This window comes from Passer montanus, unplaced genomic scaffold (genome assembly GCF_014805655.1).
Source record: "Passer montanus isolate IOZ18808 unplaced genomic scaffold, ASM1480565v1 scaffold25, whole genome shotgun sequence".
Classification (NCBI taxonomy): domain Eukaryota; kingdom Metazoa; phylum Chordata; class Aves; order Passeriformes; family Passeridae; genus Passer; species Passer montanus.
This window is the reverse complement of record NW_024367149.1, coordinates 9,328,174-9,353,229: the sequence shown is the minus strand read 5'-3', so window position 1 is coordinate 9,353,229 and position 25,056 is coordinate 9,328,174. Positions and strand designations below refer to the sequence as shown.

The following is a 25,056-nucleotide window of genomic DNA, read 5'->3' as shown; positions in this document are numbered from 1 at the left end:
ATTCTTGGTGTAGTGCCCTTCTTTGCATTTCAGAGGAATTACTGGGCTCTTAAATTGGCTGTCAAATTTGCAGACTTGGTAACTGGCTGGCTTTCAAAATATATATTAAAAGTCTTGCCTTTCCCAGCTATTTCTTCAATAAAACTTTTTTTTTAATAGAATAAATTTTGCGATCTTACTTATAAAGTTAAAGTCAACAGCAAAAAATTAAAAATCTTATCAGTCACCTTGTACATACTATTAAAGAAAATACATGCAAAGGGAGCAGGACCCAGCAGAAAGGGCACTGAAATAAGAAACTGATGGCAAAATTTCCCATTTGCTTAAATAAGGTCAAGCTTTTGGCTTTTCAGCTCATTTTACCTCCAGATTTTCCCAAACTCTGTAATCTCAATTTCTCTCTCAATTGGTTTCAAAATGTGTGGATAATTACTATTTTATTTCCTTCCCTTCCACAGGGAATTTAAACACCAATAAGTTAAATTAATTACAGCCAAAGTCCTACATCCATATGGAAGACTACACAGATTCGAAGCTCTAATTATACTTTAAATATTGCACACTGAATCAGATGCCTTGATCCACCTCATGTAAAAGAATTAACTTCCAGACAGACTCTGGGTTAGAGCAGGAATGACAAGCTAAATGGCCTTAAATATACCCCTGACTGGAGTTGTAGCTCATATTAGAAAGGCTGGATCACTTTTTATAACCAGCTGCTCATACAGTTTATTTTTATCTAGGCCTTTATGCTTTTACTTCATTACATTACAGGGTTTTCACCTGCATAGCTGGCAGTGTGCACTCTTTCATTTCAGATCATACAAGGTGTGTGATCATGGCAACAGTAACTATGCTATGAATTTTCTTTTGTCATGTTTAATTGACTGGTCATTTAGGAACCAGCTTGGCCAGAGGAACAGAGAAACTCGACTAACAGCTATCTTCTATTCAAACACCAGATTCACAAAAGCATTTTTTTAATCCCTAATTATGAATTAAAAATCTGGAAGAAGCTTTCCAAGTGAAATATCTTTACATATCACAGACTTTTGTTTTGTTATTAAGCTGTACTCGTTGCTAAGGAAGAACAGAGAAGATCAAAGGACTTTTAACAACCAGAAACTCAAAGGTGAGGGAGTTTTGATTTCTTTAAAGATTTATCACTGATCTACAATGGTTGTTAGTTCATAGTTCTATGAAAAGACTGAAATTATGTGAGCCTGCTTTGCTATTTCCTATTTATTTCCGTTAAACAATACCTCAATTCACTTTTTGATTAGCAACATGATCAGGCATTCAAGCAGCCTGTTTACAAACCCATATGCAATTGAAGTCCTAAGGACTAAAAAAGAAGAACTTGTACAAGGCATAAATGACCCAGACCAGCTCCTGCACTGGCTGATAGAAAATGGTATTTTTAGCCCAGAAAAAAAGCTGGTGCTGAGTTTCTACAGGACACGAACAGCAAAGAACTCTCGGGTGTTAGACATACTCATTTCTCAAGGTGAACGAGCCTGCAGGCTCTTTTTTTATCCATGTTTAAAGCAAGTGGAGCCAAAACTTTACAGCAAGATAAGAAAATACGTCAGTGAAGTAAATGAAAGCATTGGAGATGCCAGAAGACAGTTGGTTGGGTATTTACTTGAAAAAGATAAAGTGTGGTTTGAAAACAGCAGCGAACAGCACCAGGGGAATAAAGACAGACCTGGGGAGAAAAAGCACAAAGGGGCTATTAAGAAGAAAGGAACAGTAACTCCGCTTTCAAGGGCAACAAAGCCTAGAAAAGATCCTGCTGCTGTTGACATCTTTGCTGCAGTAGCTAAAGGCTCCCTTCCTGAGCTAAAGAAAACACTGAAGGATAATGACCTCAATGTGCTAAACCCCTCCAGTGAAACACTTCTGCACGTGGCAGCTGCTCATGGCCATCTATCCATCATGGCACATTTGCTCAGCAAAGGTGCAAGGACGGCTGTGAAGGACAGGAAAGGGAGAACAGCCCTGCACAGGGCTGCTGAGAAAGGCCATGGAGGTGCAGTCAAGCTGCTTCTCCGAGCTGGTGCTTCCACGCACACTCTGGATAAGGAAGGCAAGACACCACTCCACTGGGCTGCAGAGAATAACCACAGCCACATTCTGAAGATGCTCCTGAAAGAAGAGGCAAGGAGCTGCAGGAATCAGCACACCTTTTTACACATGGCAACTCTTAGAGATGAGAGCAGCCTGGCCAAAATGCTTTTAGAGGCTGGTGCCTCCACTGAAACAAAGGATGGGAGAGGACAGACTGCTCTCAGTTATGCTGTCTCTCGGAGATCTGAAAACACTGCAAAAGTACTTCTAGAAGCTGGAGCCACTGTTGATTCCAACACGGTTGAAAGAGCCTTCAACAGCAACCACCCATCCATCTTCAAAATACTCCTGGAACATTCCAAAGACTTGTCTGCTGACATAATGGAGTTAGCTCTTTTCAGAGCTGTAGAGAAGAATCTGCACAGTGTCGTAGCAGCTTTAATTGACAGAGGCACAGATATCAATGCCCACAACAAAAAGCGTTACACTCCTTTGCTGCTGGCCTGTGAAATGGGCAAAGCGGAGTCAGCAGAAGTTCTAATGGCAAAAGGAGCAAACTTGGGAATACGGACTCCTGCTGCAGACACAGCTCTGCACCTGGCAGTGCGGGCTGGGGCTGCTTCCATCGCAGGCCTGCTGCTGAGCAAGGGGATGGACACAAACCTCAGGAACCAGGCTGAGGAAACCCCGCTCCACGTGGCTGCCCTCGGGAACCACGGGGCACTCGTTGGCCTCTTAGTCAGCGCTGGGGCCAGAATCAGCGCTGTCACCAAGGACTCTGCTACGCCCCTGCACATGGCAAGTCAGAGAGGTCACGCTGATGCTGCCCAGCAGCTGCTGCACCACAAAGCTCCTGTTAATGCTCAGGACAAGCAGGCAAAGTCCCCTTTACATCTGGCTGCTGAGCGGGGACACAAAACACTGGTGGAGATGCTCCTGAAGGCCAGAGCTGATCCTAACACACAGGACAAGGAGAAGAAGACTCCCCTGCACGCTGCAGCTCTGAGGGGACACCTCAGCATCGTGGAAGCGCTGTTGGCTAAGAAAGGGAGAGCTGGAGCTAAGGACATGGATGGATGCACCCCGCTGCACTATGCCACCATGAAAGGAAACGCAGACATCCTACAAATTCTCCTGGCCTCGGGGAAAAATAAAAACATCAATGACAGAAACGTCTGGAGGAAGACAGCCCTGCACATTGCAGCGGAGTGTGGGCACGGGGAGCTGATAAACGTCCTGCTGAGGCACGGGGCTGCCATCAACGCCTCGGACAGCAGCAGGGACACTGCCCTGCACTGCGCCTGCAGGGCCGGCCACCTCAGCGCTGTCAGTGCCCTCCTCAGCTGGGCTCGGGGGGAAAGGGCAAATTTACTCGCTGTCAACAGCCTCAGAAAGACTCCGCTGCAAGTAGCGGAGTTTAATAACACAGAAAACCAGGCTCGAATTTTAACGCTGTTGAGAAAGAAAATGTTAATAACAAAATGAAGATGTAAAGGAAAAAACTTTACATTTAAGTGCAGAATTCTCTTTGTTGTAATTTGGATAGTCCTAATGTGGAATATGATTGAGAATTATGCTTGGGCTGGCAGAATTAGGTTAGCAAAGATGATCTTGGGAAAAAAGGATCTTAAAAGACACTGTTAAACTTTTAAGTACTCATTAGTCTTCTGGTTCTCTCATGAATCACATATTTGGGATCTATTTAAAATGCTCTTGCCTTATAAACATTGTGTTTGAAGTCTTCTAGTATAAATCAAGACAAAGACAGAAAATATCTTTTCATATATCTGTGAATATTAGCCTGTATGGATAGCTTAGTTAGGCATTGTTTGGCAAAATCACAAGTTAAAAAAATCTATTATGAATAGGAAAATGTCTGTATTTCCTCAAGGTATTTCTGAGACTACGACAATAATTAACAATTATTTTTCTTTCTATCTTTTGTAATACCATTGTCTAGATTTTGCATTTTTAAATAGAGAGAACAAAAACCATCACATTTGCTGTTTATTAATTTCACTTTTATTCCAGAACAAAGACAAAATATGTAGAATAAAAAGGTTGTAACAAAGTTTCTTGGTTCAAAACATTTGTATTGAGATGACAACACAAATATAAACAGAAACACTCTGAATCAACTGAAAGTTCTCTGGGGTTATTTTCCCTAATAATGATAATCAGCCCTTACACTTCCCTTCAGATTACAAGCCAAGTTACCACAAACACCCAAACACCTTTTGAGAAACAAAACACAGATTTAAGAATGCATGAGACTAAAGCTGATTTTTGTTATTGGTAAAACAACACTTTAACCTGACCCCAGCAATGCCTGGTGAAGGAACAGACATGCCCATGAACTTGAAGGACATAGGGGCACACAGCCTGAGTGTGCTCAGAGGATCACAGAACCATTTAGGATGGAAAAGACCTCCAAGACCATCCAGTCCAACCTGTGAGCAATCAGTCAGCTAGAGCACTGACTACCATGTCCAGTCTTCTACGCCTCCAGGGATGGGGACCCCACCACCAACCTGGGCAGGGTGTTTTATGTTTAATCACCTCTTCTGTGAAGAATTTTTTCCTAATATCCAATCTAAACCTCCCCAGGTGTAACCTGAGGCCTTTTCCTCTTGTTCTGCCCCTTGTTCCTGGGAGCTGAGCCGTTCCCACCCGTCTCACCCTCCTGACAGGGAGATGTGGAGAGAGAAAAGGTCACCCCCGAGTCTCCTTTTCTCCCGGCTGAGCCCCTGAGCCACTCCTCACACTTGTGCTGGGACCCTTCCCTTCCAGCTCTGGACACCTCCAGGCCCCCCATGTCCTCCTTGCAGTGAGGGGCCCAGACCCGCACACACCTCTGTGGGTGCCCCTCACCAGGTGTGCTCCAGCTCCATCGCCGCCTCCCGCACTCCCCTCAGGACCCGCCTGTCACCCCTTTCCCCTTCGCTCTTAGCCCAGCCTCAGCGGCGACCATGTCCCCTCAGACCGGCTGTGATCCCAGACCGGCCGTGACCCGCCAGCTCTCGGCCATGTCCTCTCAGTCCGGCCATGTCCCCTCAGCAGCGACCGTGTCCCCTCAGTCCGGCCGTGACCCGTCAGCGGCGGCCATGTCCCCTCGGCCCGGCCATGTCCCCTCAGTCCGGCTATGTCCCCTCAGTTCCCGACCGTGTCCCCTCACTGCCCGGCCCTGTCCCCCAGCTCGCCGGCCGCCCCAGCCGTCCCGCGCTCCGCCTACCCCCGCGCCATCTCCGCCTCCGCCGCGGCCGCTCCTCCGGGCGCTGCTCCCGCCCAGCTCCGCGCCGCCGCGCCGCCCCTTCCCGCGATAGCGCCGGGCCCGCTGTCATGGCGGCGGCGGACGAGCCCGAGGTGGACATCGAGGGGGACGCAGCGGCCGCGCCGGGGTGAGTGAGGGCCGCGAGGGGCCGGCTGCGGCTCGGCCGGCGCGCCCCGTGCCCCCGCGGAGCGCGGGGGGCGTGAGGGCAGAGCCGCTCCTGAGGGGGCGGCCCGGGCCGGGCGCTTTCCGCCGCTCCGGGAGAGACCTTGGAATGTCACGGAGTGCCCCGGGAGAGGGGGCAGCGCCGGTGCGGGGCACCGTCGGGAAGGGCACTGCGAACGGGGCTGTGATAGCGCTGGTGTGAGGAGAAGGCGGAACCGCCGTCATGGGATCCCCAGAGCCCGGAACAGCGCTGCGAGGCTGCTGGGAGAATCCTTAAAATACCCATGGAGATGGTGCTGGGTTGTGTAACTGGGTTAGCGAGGGAGGCTCGGGAAGCTGAACGCCGGGAGGGAGGTGCAGAAAACGGGTCCATAGAATCATGGAATGTTAAGGATTGGAAGGGATCTTAAACATATTCTAATCCCATCCCCTCTGCCATGAACAGGGATATCTCCCACTAGAGCAGGTTGCTCAAGGCTTTAAACACTGCCAGGACTGTGGCATCCACAATCTCCCTGGGTAACCTGTGCCAGGGCATCACCATCCCCAAGTAAAGAATTTCTTCCTATATCTAACCAAATTTTTCCCTCTTTCTGTTTGTACCCATTAGTCCTTGTCCTATCGCTGCAGTTCCTGCAAAGAGTCCCCCTTCCCTGTAGACCTTGCAGCTAGTGGAAGTTTGCCATCAGGTCTCCACACAACCTTCTCTTCTCCAGGCTGAGCAGCCCCCCTCTCCCAGCCCATCTTTGTAGGGAAGGTGCTCCAGTGCTCTTACCAACATCTTGGGCTTGCTCCAACACTTCCATGGCATCCTTATGTTGGGGACCCCAGAGCTGGATGCAGCACCTCACTCCAGGTGAGGTCTCACCAGGGCAGACCGTGCTGCTTTTGGTGCAGCCCAACATTCCACTGGCTCCCTGGGCTTCAGCAGATTCACAGATAAGGGATGCTGAAGTGGGTAGGCAGTGACTGCAGTGCCTCAAATCGAGCACTTGCAGGTGCTGGGAGAGAATGAGAGGTTTGTAGCAGAGACTCTGGCCTCAGGTAGCCCCTGCCACTGCAGACAGGCTGCTGCCAAAGGGGGCTCTTGATCTCACCCTCTCCTGGGTATGCTCAAGAAGAAGCAGGAATTGATTGATCTCTGGAGATGGAGACTCATCCTGATCCTTTATCCTATAAAGAGATGTTTGAAGTGCTGCACGAAGCAGTTCAGAGCAGTAGGAGAGTTTAATTTAGTAGCACTGCAGGGAATATAGGCCTAATTAGTCTCCAGACAAGACAATGTTCTGGAAGTAAAGATTTTTGAAAACAAGTACTTACACAAATTACTAAGGAGATCTTATGCTGCATGAAAATAAAAGGAAGTTGATCAATGACATGAATCAGTGACAGATCTCTAACTAGTAGTTATTTACAGAAAAGATTTAATAAAAACTGAATTAAGTCTGAGCACGAGATTAAATATTGGGAAGAAACTCTTCCCTGTAAGGGTAGTGAGCCCTGGCCAGGTTGGACAGGGCTTGGAGCAACCTGGTCTGGTGGGAGATGTCCCTGTCCATGGTAGAGGGTTGGAATGAGATGATCTTCCAACCAAACCATTCCCAGATTTTACTCTATGGTTCTAACAACCCTGTATGACAGGATTCTATTAAACCTTGTGCAAGCAGGAGCTCTCCTCAGCAGGAAAAGCAGTTTGCCTTTACAAGAAAATGCTTTTACCTTACTGGGGGTAAGATGTAGAAGTGTTAAGTGGAGATAATGCAACTCAATGACATTCAATATTAAAAATACAATGGTTCTGAACACTGGGATCTCTTTCAGAGATCATGAAAACACAGCATCAAGCCTGCTGCAGGACCACTATCTTGATTCATCTTGGAGAACTGGCAACAGTCTTGTAAGTATTTTTTTAATCAATGCTGCTTGTAGCAAGGTTATCAGAGCTTCTGTGTTCTCTCTTCCCTCCATGCACATGCTCTTTTAGGTTTTTAACCACTGCTTCTTCCTTACTTTTACAAACTATTGTCAGTACTCACATGCAGTGTGACAGAATTCAGACATTAAAATGTGTTTTTGTTGTTTGCAGCCCTGGACGTTGGACAGCAGCATTAGTGAAGAAAACAGGGCTGTCATTGAGAAGATGTTGCTGGAAGAAGAGTATCCTTTTGCTGATTTGGTTTTATGTTTTCCTGTAGAATGCTAAAAAACCTCCAATTTCCAAAAGAACTGGACAAATCTTTGCCTGTTAAGGTGACTGACACCCTGTCAACTTCTAAGTAGATTGCAGAAATCCTGCTGTAGAAACTGCAGTTTTTGTTTCTGCAGCTGGGTAATTCTGGAGCATTGTAATTTATCTGATTATTAAAATCCTCACATGTGCAAATATCTCTGATATTTGGAAGTTTGGAAACTTAATGACTATTTCAGATATTATTTATCCAATAAATCACTTTCTGAAAAAATATGGCTCAACCAAAAGGAAGTGGAGAAAAGACCTGTGAAAAGGTAAGATCTGTCTGGGATGAATTCTTAGTTAGCTGAGTAGAAATGAAAAGTCCTTCTAAAATCCTTCTTATTTGCTGGATATGCACCAGCAGCACAATTACTAATTTTTATTTTCACTCTTGCATTTGCAGCCCACATAAGAAAACTGGAAAAGTCATGTATGTACATTTAAACAATTGAATGGTATTTTTAAGTATGGTGTCTGATTTTAAGTTACCAGATACTATTTTTAAAAAATTAAAGTTTGTTTTGTTTGGCTATAAAAAATTATTTCAGAGACCTTACAACAGAAAGAAATATTGTGTGTAACAAGAGTCTAGAGTAAACCAGGGTTTGGGGAGTTTTTTGGTAGCACAGTGGTCTTTATGATAAAAATTTGTTAATTCTAGTTGCCTTTTTACCTGAACTTTTCTGTTGCCTGCTTTGATGTATTTCTGTGCCATTGGTCACTGATGAATATTGAATTGCTTTGAATGTTCCATCATGATGGAGAAGCTGATGTGATTCTCAGTATTTTATTTATGAGTCACATTCATGTTTAGAGCAATACTTTGAGTTTTGCCAAAGATGGGGAGTAGTCCTCCTGTCAGAGAGTGCCTTGAGTGACAGGGATTGGAGAATATTTGGATTTGGGAAAGCTCTGATTTCTGCTTCCTGCATTCCCAGGGTGCGTTCACCTACAAAATCACCTGGCTGTTCCTTGAAGTGGACATCAGAGGAAAAAGAGCTGTTTGAACAAGGACTGGTGAGTTTGTTTTATATATATATAAAATATTTTATATTGAATTAATGAGTTCATCTTGAACAGTAAAGTAGTTGACATGAATAAGCATGTTGTATTATCACAATGCTGCATTAACTATGAGAAGTATAGTAGAGTGTGTTCTGAAGGCAAATCAGGTAATGAAGTAAAATCCTTTACTGTTGCAAGGTCTGCAGAGATTATATGGTTGTGCCAATTGCAAAAGGGTTTGCTTTGCCAAGCACAAGGATTCCTTGGGATAACAGGCAGCAGAGTGCCTGAAATGGGTGAAGAAGATCCTTCAGTTAAGAATAACAATAATTCTTACTACTGGATGCAGTTTACTTCTTGGTAGAACATAGATAGTGAGCTTCTTTACTATGGGTTTGCTGTGGTGTTTGTGCATTTTAATGAATGATGAGGTTTTGAACTCATTTGACACATGCAGTGCCATGTCTGGGATGTCACAGTTGGGGTCACTTCCATGTACTTTGTTTTTCAGGTGAAATTTGGCCGCAGGTGGACGAAAATTGCCAAACTGATCGGCACTCGAACAGTTCTGCAAGTCAAGAGCTATGCCCGGCAGTACTTCAGGAACAAGGTAACTGGAGCATCCCTGGAGCTGCCAGAAAGGTGTTTGCCAGTGGGTAGCTTGGTTTTTATCTGTCTTTTCAGGGCACTGCTGTCAAAGCAGGTACTTTAATCATTTTTTTATTCAGAGAAGTGGAATATCGTTATTTGCAGATTTAAATGCAAAGTCAGGCCTGATTTCAAGTTCCTAAAGTGACCACTGTTTTTGTTGCTGGTATAACTAAACAATAAATGCAGTATAATTGTGGTCCCTTACACTGTTGGTTGTTAGTCTGAAAATCCTAGTTTTCCACTATACAGCTCTTTCTGCTGTGTGTTGTAGTTTTAGCTTCAGCCTCATTTGAGATTTCATGGGCTTTAAGAAATATCTACTTCCTAGGGCTTTTTGACTAGAAATGCATGTAAATTTATACTTGGCCTAAAGTTTACCTATAGTGCTGTGTAAAAGTCAGTTGCAATGGATTAAACGAAATGAAAACGATAAATTGAAGAGGAAACACTTCAGAATATCTGCTGTTCAAATAAAACAGTCCTGATTATTTGGGAGGCAGATAGTTTTCATTTGTTTTTACCTCCTAAAAATTATTTCTATTTTCTTAAGGCGAAAAATGGTGATTCAGAAAAAGAAGAGCAAAGTCAGTGTGGGAGCAGCCTTCCCACAGAAGATGGGACAAGGGGGGAAGCTGGAAACTTGAGAGGCCGTGCAGACCCCAACCTGAACGCGGTGAAAATCGAGAAGCTGTCAGATGATGAGGAAGTGGACATAACTGATGACATGGATGAACTGCTCACTCCTGCCTTCCAGCAAGAAACAGGAAAATCTGAATTATCTGTTATCCCAAAAAGTCCAGTTGAAGAAACAAAAGCAGTGGAGCAAGGTTTTTTGTCTGCTGGCCACAGTTCTGCAGCTGCTGTGGCTAAAGAAGATCCTCAGCATACCAGGCCAGAGACAGTGGATGCATTGGTATTTCCTGCTGTGGCAGCAACGTGTTCCCAGCACCTAAATGGGGATAAATCTGTGAATTTGGATTTCCAGCAATGCAACAGTCTTGTTGAGAAAGCTGAGCAAAGTGGACCAGTCACATGTCCTCCACAAGGAAACAATCAGGAGCTCAGTGAGGAGCAAAGAGACCTGGCTGATAATGGATTGCTTTTTCCTTCTCCCTGCCAAGTGGATGAAGATCATCAAGAGGAAGCAGAGGAGCTGAAGCCACCTGATCAAGAAGTGGAGGTTGACAGAAGCATCATTCTGGAAGAAGAGAAGCAGGCTATTCCAGAATTCTTTGAAGGGCGCCAGGCCAAAACGCCAGAGCGTTATTTGAAAATCAGGAATTATATTTTGGATCAGTGGTGAGATGCATTAATTTCTTTTACTGAAATAAGTGATTAAGATGTCCTGGTCTGATGTAGCTAAAACACTACTTAGCACTAATAGCTTACTTCTGAATAGAGTGAAATTAATTGTATGGTAGCTTGCCAGTGAAGAGCATTCATTAATACTTCTTTTGCATCTTCCTGATTTTTTCTCTGCCATTCTGGAAGCTGAGCTATGAAAATACTTTGAAGCATTAAGAAAATGAATGTTCTGTACCAGAACAGGCTGCATTTATTTTGGATGTGCTATTTCCTTGCCATTTTTGCAATCCTATGCATAAGAATGGTTGTAACAAATGGTTCCTTAAAATAACCAATGGCATTAATTCCATACCCTTGCCTTTACAGAAAGGCAGCAAGAAATAATAGTCTGTGCTAAAGCAAATAGTGTTGACCAAAGGAATGCCTCAAATTAAGGATCAATTTGTAGTGGTGCTTGTACACTTAAATATTTTATATTCCATCTGCAAAGGAGTGGTGTAAGGAAACATAGTGACTTGTGGTAGGAGGCTCAAGGTAATTTGGTTGCCAGTTTTGGTTTGTGCTTGCTTTGAAGTATAAAGAATTATTGAGTTTAACTCTGTCCTCATTCAGTTGTCTTGTGCCCTGACAGCTTCTAGTTGCAAAGAGAGACTAAAATTCCATTTGACACCAGAGAAGTGTTGAACTGAGAAGATTCAGTATCAGCTTAAAGGAAGGATAAATGCATAGAGAGTGAAAACAGGACCTCAGTTAAAGTCACCCAATTCCTTCATGGTTTGTTCTGCTCTTTGACCAGGTGCTGTGCTTTGTTTTAGGGAGAGGTGCAAACCCAAATACCTGAACAAGACCTCGGTGCGGCCAGGCCTGAAGAACTGCGGGGACGTCAACTGCATCGGGAGGATCCACACCTACCTGGAGCTGATAGGAGCAATCAACTTTGGCTGTGGTAAAGACACTTCTGTTAGAATAGTCAGTAAAGAGCCTCTTCTGGTGCACTGCTGAAGGACTGCCCAGCATTAGGGTGTGCTGCTCACACAGAGGATGCACATTCATCCTTGCTAGGAAGGACCTTCCAAGCAGAATCTCTGATAACCTTGGAAATCTAGAGGAGCTTGTAACCTATTTATAGGATTAGGAATTTTGAGCTTACACAAAAACTTCTATTTTTACTTTTTATTTCCCTTTCCTCATGTTTAATCACACACCAGTTGGTGGGATGTCTGTTTTGTTTCATGCTTTTCTGTGTGTCCTGATACCAGCTGTGTCTGCAATTCTGCCATCCTTATTAGGCAGAATTCAAGTAATTGTTTCTTTTTCCACACTAAATTATAACTGTTTTCTAAATAAACACCAATGCCTTCATCCTCAGGGCTAGTTTTTAAACAATTCAAGTGTTAAAATTAGGTGACCTGTTAAAAGTGAATGCGCACGTGTTACTTATGTTGGTTTAGAGGCTCTGAATGAATTTTGGTCCAAAGCTGAATGACCATCACCTAGGAGAGGAGCAATGTCCTGCAATTACATTTTGTCTGAAGTAAAGTTATTAAAAATTAATTGACAAGGAGGAGGTTTTGCTGTTTTAAAGTGTAGTGGGAGAGGGCTATGTCATCACCCAGAATTATGACTATCAAGAGATGTTTGCTGTGAGGGTTTTGTTTGCTTTCTCCCTGTGCCGTCTGCTGTTGTCACTTACTCGTGTGTCATTCCTGTGTGTGTGGCAGTGCTGAGCAGCCCTGAGCTCTGCTGACACGGGAATTGTCCCCTGTGTGTCCTGCAGAACAGGCCGTGTACAACCGGCCGCAGCCCGCCGACAGGAGCCGCTGCAGGGAGGGCAAGGACACGGTGGAAGCCTATCAGCTGGCCCAGCGCCTGCAGTCCATGGTACAGCCCGGGGGTAGTGGCAGCAAGGGGAAAAAATGCTCCCAGCTTGCATTGATTTGCAAGCCAGGGCACCTCGGGGAATGTCTCCTCTCACTCAGGTTGCAGTTTCCTTAGAGTGCCCTGCGATTGATTCATCTTGAGTGCTGTGTCCAGTTCTGGCCCCTCAGTTTAGGAAGGATGTTGAGATGCTGGAGCGCATCCAGAGGAGGGCAGCAAGCTGGTGAGGGGCTTGGAACACAAACCCTGTGAGGAACATGTGAAGGAGCTGGGGTTGTTTAGCCTGGAGAAGAGGAGGCTTAGAGGTGACCTTATTGCTCTCTACAACTTCCTGAAGGGAGGCTGTAGACAGGTGCAGGTCGGTCTCTTTTCACTGACAGAACCAGAGGACACAGTCTCAAGCTATGTCAGGGAAGATACAGGTTGGATATCAGGAAAAAATTTTTCACTGAAAGAATAATAAAGTACTGGAATGCTCTTCCCAGGGAGGTGGTAGAATCACCATCTCTGGATGTGTTTAAAAAAAGACTGGACATGGCACTTGGTGCTGTAGTCTAGTTGTGGTGTTAGGGCATAGGTTTTACTCGATGATCTTAGAGGTCTCTTCCAACCTCATTATTCTGTGATTGAGGTGTCAGTCTTGGTACAGGTGTCTCACACCCACTCACATGTTCAGGTGCTTCACTCCAGCAGTCTTGCAGGCCTTCCCCTGCAGTCTGAACCCCCTCTTCCCCATATTTTATTAGCCACAGAATAGTGAAGTGCATTGCAGTGTGTGATTAAGTTGCTTGCATTTCAACAGTTAAATACACTAGGTGTATGTTATGGCTTACTGAGAGCCGTATGCACACAATTAAATGCAGCAGTAACTCATTTATAACTGCATGGATTACCAAGGCTTGCCAGAGTTAATTTTTACATTTACACTTAATGTAGCATTTTTAAGTACTTCACAGCAAAGTAAATCAGTTGATGAGAGGAAAACGAAATCAATCGCACTTTAAAAATAATAAATTGAAATGTAAAGAACTGTAGCATACACTAGATGTAAACACACTGAGTTTATAGCTTTGTGTGTTGTCTGAGCATTAATTCAGAGCTGGATATCAGTGCCCTCTTGCTGTCAGGGGTGCTGATATTCCATGGAACACTAACAGGCTTTACAGCCTTAAATCCCAAAAACTTTCCTGATGATAATTCAGGACAGATTGTGGACTACTTAATTCTACAGAAATCCGGGGTGTTCTTTATTTTCTGGGAACGTGTTGGAGTGTCAGTACCATTCCTGGGGCAGTGACCTTGTGGCTGCCTGCATGAAGGAAGTGCAGTTTTCTCAGGGTAATTTGGCTCATGGTGGTTTCTTGCCTCAGCGCACGAGAAGACGCCGAGTGCGGGACCCGTGGGGAAACTGGTGTGATGCAAAGGATTTGGAAGGACAGACATTTGAGGTAACCCTCCTGTGTTTTAAACTTACCATAAATCATCAGTTCCTGCTAATTGCTGGCAGGTGCTGTTGCATCAAACAGACAAGGGAACAGTTGTGTCATAGGGATTTAACCTCTCTTGTGGAAGTGTAATTCGAAAGTACGGCAGCAGCTGGCACATCTGCATGCTGATAAACACAGCTGCATTTGGGGTTTGCATGAGGGTTTTATGCCCATAAAACTTGTTGCCATGTCTTGTAGGAGATTTCATGACCCGTTGCTTCAGTTAACTGCCTTTAGGGTAACGGTAGAGGATGGGAGAATAACATTTAAATGTTATTTTTCCAGTCCCATATGGTTTCCTTGTGTTCATTATGCAGGTGATAATGAGTTCCTAATATTAATTCTGCTACTAGCAATATCCTCAGTAATACTGTGGTTTATTAAGTGCTTAAAAAATTCATACAAGGTTAAATATTTTATGGGAGAATTGGAAAGAAAATACACGTCTATTCCTACAATTACAAATTACATCAAAAGTGAAGAACTGTAAACATCCAATTTTCCTGTATACAAAGCCTTCTCAATTTTCAACCTTTCAGTAATTGCCTGTAACAATTACTTCCATAATGCTATCATGCCATCCCTATTTTAGAGTAACTGTGGGTTAATAAGTCCAACACTTCCATCCAAATACATATTTGGATGGAAATAAAGGTTGAAAATATCTCTAAGGAGGGGGCATGATAAATTCTGGCTGTGGTTTGTAATGGCAGGTGGTCACACCTGGATTTACACCTGGTTTGCAGTGTGGGCTGTGATTTTACTGAATTTGAATGATTTGGAGAGTAAGAGAATTCTCTTATCAGACACCTTGTGAACCTGATCTCAGATTGTCCTTCCTTCCACACTTCTTGGTTCTGCCGTGGCTTTTGCCTCTATCCTGAGTAGTCTTGTAATACACAAATTATATTAAGAGGGCAGGGATATCAAGAATTTATTCTGGGCTGGTTTTGCAATCAGGGCTGAAAAAGCACTTCAGACATTGAAACATTTAATTTTTTAAAAAACCTTTTCAGCATCTCTCAGCTGAAGAATTAGCAAGAAGGAGAGAGGAAGAAAAGCTGAAACCTGCAAAATCTTCTAAAGGTTCGAGACAAATCAAAAGGTATTTGATCACATCATGTTCAGACATAGGTCTGCCAGAAGTGGAACAAATGTCCTGTGTAATGTCAGGCTGCAACCCTGCATCCTGGCATCCTGGTCTGAAATAGCAGGGATGCTTTTCAGATGCCCCATGTTGGAATTCAGGAGTGTGGGAAGTGATATTTCTGTATTTGGTAGAAGCCATCCTAATGTGGGATGAGAAAATCCAGTGAAGAAAACAAGGTTATTCCTCCTCTGCCAAGGAGACAGTGGGAAACTTGAAAAGTTTCCTGACTGTCCTACATCTTTAGAGAAATTTTCTTTCATTTTATAGTTCCTTTGATCCCTTTCAGCTGATACCATGCTGTTTGTTCACGGAAGAAAAGCAGGTATGTACCTCTGAGTGAATTACTGAGAAGGCTCCATTGCTTGGATTACTTTTCTTATTTTTGTGTTTATCATTTCAGGAACCCTTTCAGGTGAAAGTGTCTTCTGAAGCACTTTTAATAATGGATTTGGTGAGCATTAAATTTTATCTTTCAAAAAGCTGTGGTGTGTGTGCTGTGGGTTTGTTTGTTTTTTTTAATGAGCAACATAACAAGACCAAGAAAAGCTGTGGCTTCCCCACAGCTTTGTTTTTTTTAATGAGCAACATAACAAGACCAAGAAAATAAAACAGAGAAGCTGTGGCTGCCCCATCCCTGGAAGTGTTCAAGGCCAGGTTGGATGGAGCTCTGAACAACCTGTTCTAATGGAAGGTGTCTGCCCATGACAGGGAGGATAATGAGATTATTATTAAGGTTCCTTTCAACCCAAACCATTCTGTGATTTTTTTCCAGTCAGACCTAGAAGTGTGAGTATCTAGTATTAAATAAAGCCCCTAAAATGAATAGGTTTTGTATTGTGCTTAATATACAATTATTGACCTTCTAGAAAAACTGATAAGAGCTTTGCTACTTTACTGAGAGCTTTACTACTTACTACTCTCTGTCATACTTTAAATCTAATTTGCTTAAAGCTACTTTCTGAAACAGACTGCCCTTCTGAAATCTATGGCTTCATTTTCTCCCAGTCTGGGAATTGATTTTGTGTTTGCAAAGCAATGTGTGGGTTTTTTCAAGAATAACAAAATGTGTACAGTTGTGTTCAGCACTGCCCAGGCGAAGCCAGCATTGCCTTGTGTATGGAAGCATTGCACTCTTGCACTACATCTGTGGTGTGTATATAATAAGCAAATTTAATCTTTTCTGTTTGCTTTAAATGGGAGTACTGTGTATTTGAGAGTCTTGAGTTGTCTTGAGTTTTCCTTCTACATATGCTTGAGAAGTCACTGCCTTGTGAGAAATCCCACAACTTGGATTTTCCTACTTGTTTGATCTCATTCCAGCACTCTCACGTGTCTCTGGCAGAAGTGATTGGGCTGCTTGGTGGAAAGTACTCTGAAGCTGATAAAGTTGTGGAAGTAAGTGCTTGTCTTTTCACTTTTTCTCTATAATATTAAAACTGAAATGATCATAGTTACAATTTGAATAGATGTAACTTATTTCTAAAAGGCAACTGATTAAATATATCAAAGTTGAAGTTCATGACTGTAGTCTTGAAATATGAGAGTTAAGCTTACATTCAAGTGTCAGCTGCATCATGAGCAAGATCTGGTAAATGCCCCTTAAAACTCTGTAAATTTCTGTAACTGATTCATGGAAATCACCAGGTTGGAAGAGACTTTCAAGACCATCAAGCCCAACCCAGTCTCAACACCTCCACTGGCCCCCAGTGCCACATCCAGGCTTTGTTAAACACACCCAGGGATGGTGACTCCACCACCGCCCCAGGCAGCCATTCCAGAATTTTATCACTCTTTCCATAAAGAACTTTTTTCTAATATTCAACCTAAATTTCCCTTGGCACAGCTTGAGGCTGTGTCCTCTGGTTCTGTCAGTGCTGCCTGGAGAAAGAGCCCAGCAGCAGATGAGCACAGGCACCTTTCAGGGAGCTGTAGAGAGTGATAAAGTCACCCCTGAGTCTCCTTTTCCCCAGGCTGAGCACCCCCATCTCCCTCAGCTGTTCCTCACAGGGTTTGTGCTCCCAGCCCCTCTCTAGCCTCGTTGCCCCCTCTGGATGTGCTTGAGTGGCCCAATGTCCTTCCCAAACTGAGGGGCCAGAACTGGACACAGCTCTTGAGGTGTGCCAAGTACAGGGGAAGGATGACCTCCCCGCTCCTGCTGGCCTGCTTCATGATTCCTGATCCAGGCCAGGTGCCATTGTCCTTCTTGGCCAGCAGGGCACACTGCTGGCTCACGTTCAGTCTGCTGTTGAGCAGCACCCCCACGTCCCTTTCCTCCTGGGCACACCATCCCCAGCCCGCAGCACTGCAGGGGTTATTGTGGCCAAAACGCAGGGCTCAGCCACAATAACCCCTGCAGCAGTGGAGGCTCCTTGCAGTGGTGCAGCTGGAGCTTCTCTCCCCAGGTGCGTGCGGCAGAGCCGTGCAACAGCCTGAGCACGGGGCTGCAGTGCGAGATGGACCCAGTGTCCCAGACGCAGGCCTCGGAGTCGCTGGCAGCCAGGGGCTTCCAGGTCATCGGCTGGTACCACTCCCACCCCGCCTTCGAGCCCAGCCCCTCCATCCGCGACATCGACACCCAGGCCAAGTACCAGGTACAGCCAGGACGCACCCTAAAGCCCCCTGGCTTCACACTGCTGCACCAGTGTGTCTTAGCCTGAATTGACATAGAAGCTGTTCTTCAGGTTTCAGCTTTGCTGTTCTGAATAAGACTGGATTTTTTTGTTTTGGTGTTTTTTAGAGCTATTTCTCCAGGGGTGGTGCCATGTTCATCGGAATGATCATAAGCCCTTACAACAGGAATAATCCTCTTCCCTATTCCCAGATCACCTGTCTGGTCATTAGTGATGAGATCAGTTCTGATGGTTCCTATCGTAAGTACCCCTACTTAATCCAGTGTCTTAATTCTCCTTTTCCTTTTTGGGTGTTAAGGGGAAGAATTAAATTTGGAATCCAAAACACATAATCTTTTAACCTCCTTAATGTTGTCAAGTAACAGAACTACAGGCTTGTGCAGTCAGTAATAAATGAGGAACAGTTATGGGGAAGGAAGGGATTGCACCTAAACTAAACAGGAGAAAAAACAGTGGAGTGCAGCAGAAGCACTGAATAATGATCTTCAATTTATTGCAGGCCTGCCCTACAAATTTGAAATGGAGCAGATGTTGGAGGAGCCTCAGTGGGAATTAATATTTGAAAAAACAAGGTGGATAATTGAGAAATACAGATTTTGCCACAGGTTTGTGTCCACTTCTGTTACAAACAGCCAGGTTGGAATTTTTACACATTTATTGTTACATTTCAGTCAAGACCCATGGCTGCTTTCTCCAGCACTCCTGTTTGTTTTTCTTCCAACAGCAGTGTCCCCATGGATAAAATTTTTCATAGAGATTCTGACCTGACTTGTTTGCAGAAAGTAAGTTTTCTTCTTTTAACTTTTTTATGTTAGATGTTTTTTAAAATGCAAATCTGTTTCATGTTGGAAGTCACCTGGACTTACACTTCTACAAATCATAGATGTAAATTAGTGATAAGAAATTATTTTTGTGGCACAGCTTATTTACTTACAACACAGTGAAAATAAAGATCCTCCTCTCAGAGAGGTGGGGCTGGGGTTATGTGCAGATTTCAAGTTTGACCCTCAGTTTGGAGAGGAATTAATGGCAATTAATTACTCAGGTCTCTCCTCAGCATTTTGTGTGCTTTCAATATCAAGACCTGCACATGTCTCAAGAGCAGATTTGGCCTTCCTGGTCCTTTGTTCCATCAGTAAAGTAATGCTGTGCCATGTTTGTTACGGATAAGTAGAAACTTTAATTTTCCAGTCAGTGTAGTCACTGCTCTGGAGCTCTGGCTAGTGGCAGCTGTACCATTATGGCACAAACAAGACAGAAACTCTGCCCAAAGCAAAAGACATAAACAGAAAACTTGCACACAGTAGTTGCACACATTGATTTTTTTTTTTTTGTTCCCTCTCAATACAATAGTGTAAATCTAAACTTGAGTTGGTAGAATGCTCTGAAATTTAGTTTTTGGGTAATTGGTTTTAAAGACTTGGGTTTAGATCACTCTGTTCCATTTAAATTTATAATGTATAAACACTTTTTGTAGTGTTCATCCTAAATAAATAAATCAAAATCTCTTCACAATACTTATCACATAAGAGGGGGGGAATGACAATTTAAAACAGATTTCCTTTTCTTTTGCCTAGCTTTTGGAGTGCATGAGGAAGACTTTGGGCAAGGTAACAAGCTGCCTCATTGCTGAAGAGTTCTTGACTCAGATTGAAAACTTATTCCTTTCCACGTACAAGAGTGGAAAAAATGCTGAAGGAAGTGAGAATGAAGATTCACATGAATTGCCAGTGTGATGGCTTTGGAATTTTGATTTAATTTTTTAATTTCTTCCCCTCCTCTCCACTATGTCAACTTTCTGAATTGTTATCCCTTTTAGTAGTGACTGTTAAGAATCCAGTGTCATCTCATTGTTGTGGTTTAAAAACACTTTGAAAGCTCCTAATTTGTGTGACCTGTGTGCCCGAGGAATGCTTGATGCTGAGGAGTGCCATGGAGGTAATGATTGACCAGCCTGATGTTTGGGAAGGAGGACACCCTGTCAGGAATGCTGTGCATCACTCTGCAAAGAGAGCTTGTCCTCTCTCAAGTCTTTCACTTTGGGAATTTTCTCTAATATTTTTGTCTACACGTGCACCTCTAGCTCAGAATGGATTTGTTTATTTGCTTTATGGAGTGTGAGTTTGAATGAATTCACAAAAGGGAAACTTAACTGAGAGTTTTATAGCTCAAACTTTCCTGGTGTCCAGTAAAAAGTTTCATTCAGTTGTAGCAAAATACATCCCCCAATTTCTTTTCACTATTATTTTTCATATTATTTTCCCCATTGATTCTGTTGGTCAAGTAGCTTTTTGGCACATTCTTTGCCATCCTGCTTCCATATTGGGGAGAAAAAGCTGATGAGTGTCATGACTTCTCAGTAGTGGCTGTGCTTGTTTCCAGTGGAAATGATAACTCCTGTCTTACCACAGGTTATCTCTTTCTGACCTTCCATTCTACAGGGAGGTTTAATGTTGTTCTCCAGATCATTGTGGTTTGTCCACTTCTAATTGCCACTGTTTCCTGTGGAAACCAGAGCTCCTGATTGATGGCAGACTGAGTGCAACGAGCAGAAAAGGATTTGTGTGTTTGAAGAAAAAAAAATCCCCACTTTTGTATTCAGAGTCTTCTCTATAATGTATAGTTCAATAGAAAAACACTTGTTTGTATCAGCTCCTCAGTTATGATTTCATACAGGTATATATTTAGATAAATGAGTCACAGATTGATCTTGATTGAGAAGTTTCCTGATTGCAACTTGGAAATGTTTCATGAGCTGTATCACTGTGAATATTTTTAGAAAAAAATGTGCTTTAAATGTTGCTTTCTAAATACTAATGAAACTTGACTTGTCTACAGGTATTACTATTTACACATGTTTATCTTGGGCAGAGTTTCTCAGAGAGGTCTAAAATATATTTGAAAGTTTCAAGCAAGACTTGGAGTTTATATCTAGAGGGGAGACAATGGACCCAATTTTTATTTTAAGAAAATATGTGTGTGTGTATATATATACATATATACAGTTCTACATAACATAAATGGAATTTTGAGATTTTATATGTTTCAACTTTTTGTTTGTATAAAGAGTTTGAAAAGCTTTAAAATCACAGAGTTGCATCCCAAGGAGGGAACTCCTTCACGGGAAGTTAATGTTATATTTTTATCAGGCCTCATGAGTCTCTGTCACTAAGGGGAGGGAGCAAAACCTGAGCAGGTGAAAATGTGAGCCCTTGAAACTCAGTGATTTCCCCACATTTAAGAGCTGTGGACTCAAAAGTACTGGTGGGTGTTGTGTGCTCTCTGTGTTCAGATGTGCTGGTGCACAGCTGTCGGTCCCACTACTGTGTGTAATTTACCACTTTGTGTATCCATCTCTCTCTGCCCTGTTGGCTCAGTCTGCATTTGCTCTAAACTCTCACCTTTGGAGCTTCCTGCCCACCACTATTGCAAGGATTCCTGGATTCCTGCCTGAGCTACACTCCAGGTGGGAGAGCACTCCTCCTTTGCAGTTGTGGGGAGTTGTGTTGCAGTTTTGGAGTTTTCTGGAAAATCCCCCAGTGTCAATGTCCTGACAGTTCCAGTTAGAGCTGCTGGGAGCAGAATTTTGAATCTATTGTCACAGCACCATGAAGTAGATACTGCTGGTGTTCCACACCCTTTAGGGATGAGTCAGGATTGCCCAGGTAGTGCTAACAATGTCCTGGCTGCTTCCCTCTCTGGTGATCACTGAGGTAAACTCACGCAGCTGTATTGTTGTATTCAACAGTGGTGTTATGTAAGGAAATTTTTGAGGAACCCAGACTTTTCAAGTGATTTTTCTGAGGACATGGGCCAGGATTGAGCCTTTGACATGCACATAAAAGCTCCAGAATTTCAAGTGTTTGTTGCAGGGTGGTGTGGGAGAAAATACAATGCTTGTACCATCAGGATCTAGTCTAGCACACAGAATTCTATAGGAATTGGAAAGAGCACAGTTGTGATGCTGAGTAATGATTTTGTTGACAAGAGGCAGGGTAAGAAAATAAACTAACCTACTTTTTATCATTTAGTTTCACTGAGTGGTTAATGATATGAGTTTGGAAGTTGCATGCTTCCCAGGAAATAAAACCTGTTTAACTAATATACCAGTTCTACCAAACACATTTTAGGCATGAATTTTTTTATTAAAAAGCTTTTATTTCCAATCCAGGCTTCGTTTCAGTGGACCTGTGCTAATCTGCTGTTCCTTTCCATAGGACCAGTGTTACACCTTACCAAGTTGTTGCTCAGGACATAGGAAATTGTTGAGTAGGGGCTGGAATGATACAGTTAAAACTGGAATTCAACAGGTTAAGAAAGGGAAAAAGAAATTAACAAAACCCCCACAAAATAAACCCAAACAATCCCTCCCAAGGTGTCACTTTTGGCAAATATCCCTATGGGTATTTGTTGGCTGAATCCTGTTTTGCTCTCAGTTGCCAGCAGTGCTGCCTCAGAGGGATGCAGATCTTGTGTGCAAGGGGAGGGAACATCCCTAATTGCATTTTTTTTTTAACTAACCAACTTGGCAAAACCAATTCAGCTGAAAAAACCAAAATCCATAACCAAGTAAAAAAGGTAACCAACTTGCCAAAACCAATTCAGTTGAAAAAACAAAATCCATAACTAAGTAAAAAGTTAAGGCTGTTGCCACTGATATTCACTCAGTACTTTTTTCCTTTGCTCTCTTCTCCGCTATTTCTGCCTGATGACAGACAAGAGTCTGCTAATAAAGGCTGTACCTGCAGTACCCAGAAAGATGTGTCTGTGTTTGTAAGAGCTTCTCTCCGAGCCGGGGTGCGGAATGTCTTTGTTCCGTGTCGGTGGCACTGACCGAGTGACAGAGCAGCGCTGGGCTCCAGCAGAGGGAGCTTTGTCACAGCGCTGCGGGAGAAGTTCGAAATCTGAGCAAAACTCTTCTTACGGGTGTGTGTGTAGTGAACCTGCGGCCGGGGAGCGCATCCAGGCAGGAGCGCCTCGCTGGGGAGGTGTTCCCCTCGTTGTTTTACAGCCGCTGGGCTTTAGTCTCCCTCAGTGGATCCTGGAGCAGGGGTGGAGCAGGGATGCTGGGATGGGACCCCAGTGTTTGCAGGGGCACATCCTGGAGGTGCCCAGCAGATCCCTTTCCATCAGCCGCGTTCCCTCCCCCGATCCGATCCAGGAGTGCTGGTTCCAGCTCTGTTCCAGATTCCTTCTGCTGTGCTGCAGAGAATTCGCTCAGCCATGAGGGCAGAGAGGCTGTAGGGGGAAGAGAGGCTGTGGAGGAGGACAGTGCACCCCAAAAGCAGAGTGTGGCACAGCAGTGCACCCCAAGTGTCTGCACGGGGAGGGAGAGGTGCTGTGCACCCCCGAGGAAGTGAGGGATAAGGATTCATCCATCCCCACTGGAAGCAGCCGGTGGTTTAACATCCCACTGAACACTGTAATCACATGTGATGCTGGACAAAGTATTTAATGGCCTAGATAAAAGTATTTGGGTTGTTTAATTGCTGCTTTACATAGACCTACTGCCCTACTTTTACAAGGTTTAGAATTGTGCTGAGAAATTGTTTCCATGGAAGCAGAGATCACTAAAGAAATAATGCACTCTACATTTCCTACAGGATTATTCCTTTTACAGCCTGCTGTTCTAAATAATTAACTCTTGTAGTACTGTTGCAGCTTAGCATGGATTAAAAGAAACAATACATTTTTGGTGTCATAGAGGCATTACATTTTTAATATATATAAGTAGTTGCATATATATGTATACATAGTTGGAAAAACTTGTCTTTAAAGTAAGTCCCTTCCTTCCTTATTTACAGAGGGAAAAATCCACCAGTAAAAGAAAAAGTCAATGAAGAAGTGCACTTTTATTTTGAACTATATTTCACATTTGGCATTTAAATAATGTGAAATAAAATATAGACAAGATATGAGGAGGTAGGTGATAGTTAAATGGATTTTGACTTTGAAGGAGGGATGTGAAAATTAAAAGAAAAAAGGACATTATTGTAGTATGGTAAATGAATGACTTAGAAATGGGAAAAGAGTTGCTAAACTATTATAGAATCATCAACATGACAAATTGACTTACCTGGCAGTCTTAATAATAGTTTTAGCTGTAGATCTCAATTATTTTCCAAGAAAGCCAACTGGAGTTATTATTACCTGAAGGAATATCCAGATTGTGTCCTGCTTTGGCAGAGGGTGTTCACATCCCATTTCCACGTGCAGCTCTGATTTTACACCTATTCCCTGGCAGGCAGGGTCCTTCCCAGTGTGCACAGAGCCACGAGAGCAGGAGCTGGCAGGCCCTGGAAGTGGGGCAGTGCTCAGGTGAGCAGCACACAGGTTGGAGCTGACTGCAAGGCACGTGGCTGGGAGTGCAGTGCACACACTGCTCTGTGGTCATTACTGGTCTCAAAATAATGATTTATAAAGAGGCTGACAGGGTTTGACAAATCAGATGAATGGAAATGACTTAATGCAAACTGGAAGATCTTTGTCAGCTGCTGCCAAAGCACATGGAAATGTTAAGACAGGTTTGTAGATCACTGGGAGAGTTCGGAGCCACTGGAGTGTTCTGTGAAAGGCATTATTAAAGTTCTGACTGAAAAATTTCTTAAGAAATAACAAACAACTCTGTAAGGGTAAAATAAGCATGAAAATCAGTATTCCTAGTGCTGCCTTGGGATGAGCATGTGCCAAAGAGAAGGTGGGAGAGAAGCTTTCCATGCTGAAAGATGAGGGTGATCTCTGCAGGAGAGCAGCCATCAACCTGGTCAGCTGTGACTCCTCTTGAAAAAGCAGTTGCTCCAGGCAGCAACCATCAAACTCCCAAAGGCATTATTTAATAAAGCTATGAAAGTAAAAAGTCTATAACTGATAAGAATCTAGATAGTGGAATGATAGAGATGCTGTGCAGTGAAAGACACAGGAACAACCATGATGGAAGTGGAGGAGCAGGGTTTCCTGCAGAAGTGGAAGAAACTCCTTAAACAGCCATTTGCATGTCGTCCATACAAAATCTAAAGAAGGAAAAGGGCCAGCTGCTTGTCTTTAATCCATAACGGAAGCCCATGGCAGGAGCTTGGCTGCTGTCTCTTTCTTCCCTGTTGTTTCCTCATCAAGCAGGAGCGAGGGAGGCAGCTGGAGGCAGGTGCCACTCCCTGAGAAGTAACAGGGAGCTGGGAAGCTGTTGACTGGGATTTGGGAAGGAGATGCCAGTTGTT

General features: G+C 43.6%; 2 protein-coding genes across 3 annotated transcripts; both read left to right on the top strand.

Moving 5' to 3' along the window:
- The first annotated feature begins 1,287 nt into the window (after positions 1-1,287).
- LOC120503351 (CARD- and ANK-domain containing inflammasome adapter protein-like) lies at positions 1,288-5,393 on the top strand. The gene is made up of 2 exons (XM_039711824.1): positions 1,288-3,539; positions 5,021-5,393. The coding sequence occupies exons 1-2, from the start codon at positions 1,288-1,290 to the stop codon at positions 5,391-5,393; spliced, it is 2,625 nt and encodes an 874-aa protein (XP_039567758.1).
- On the top strand, positions 5,323-22,600 carry MYSM1 (Myb like, SWIRM and MPN domains 1). 2 transcript variants are annotated; one of them, XM_039711299.1, is made up of 20 exons: positions 5,323-5,468; positions 7,325-7,400; positions 7,590-7,660; positions 7,931-8,008; positions 8,140-8,166; positions 8,675-8,753; positions 9,253-9,351; positions 9,943-10,691; positions 11,513-11,643; positions 12,475-12,578; positions 13,946-14,023; positions 15,079-15,167; positions 15,480-15,534; positions 15,613-15,663; positions 16,533-16,607; positions 17,615-17,803; positions 17,950-18,082; positions 18,342-18,447; positions 18,570-18,624; positions 19,420-22,600. In XM_039711299.1, exons 1-20 carry the CDS (start codon positions 5,410-5,412, stop codon positions 19,576-19,578), a joined length of 2,463 nt encoding a protein of 820 aa, XP_039567233.1. In that variant the 5' UTR covers positions 5,323-5,409; the 3' UTR covers positions 19,579-22,600. The 2 variants fall into 2 exon arrangements, with proteins under 2 accessions (XP_039567233.1, XP_039567232.1); XM_039711298.1 differs by having other exon boundaries at positions 18,567-18,624.
- Positions 22,601-25,056: the final 2,456 nt, after the last annotated feature.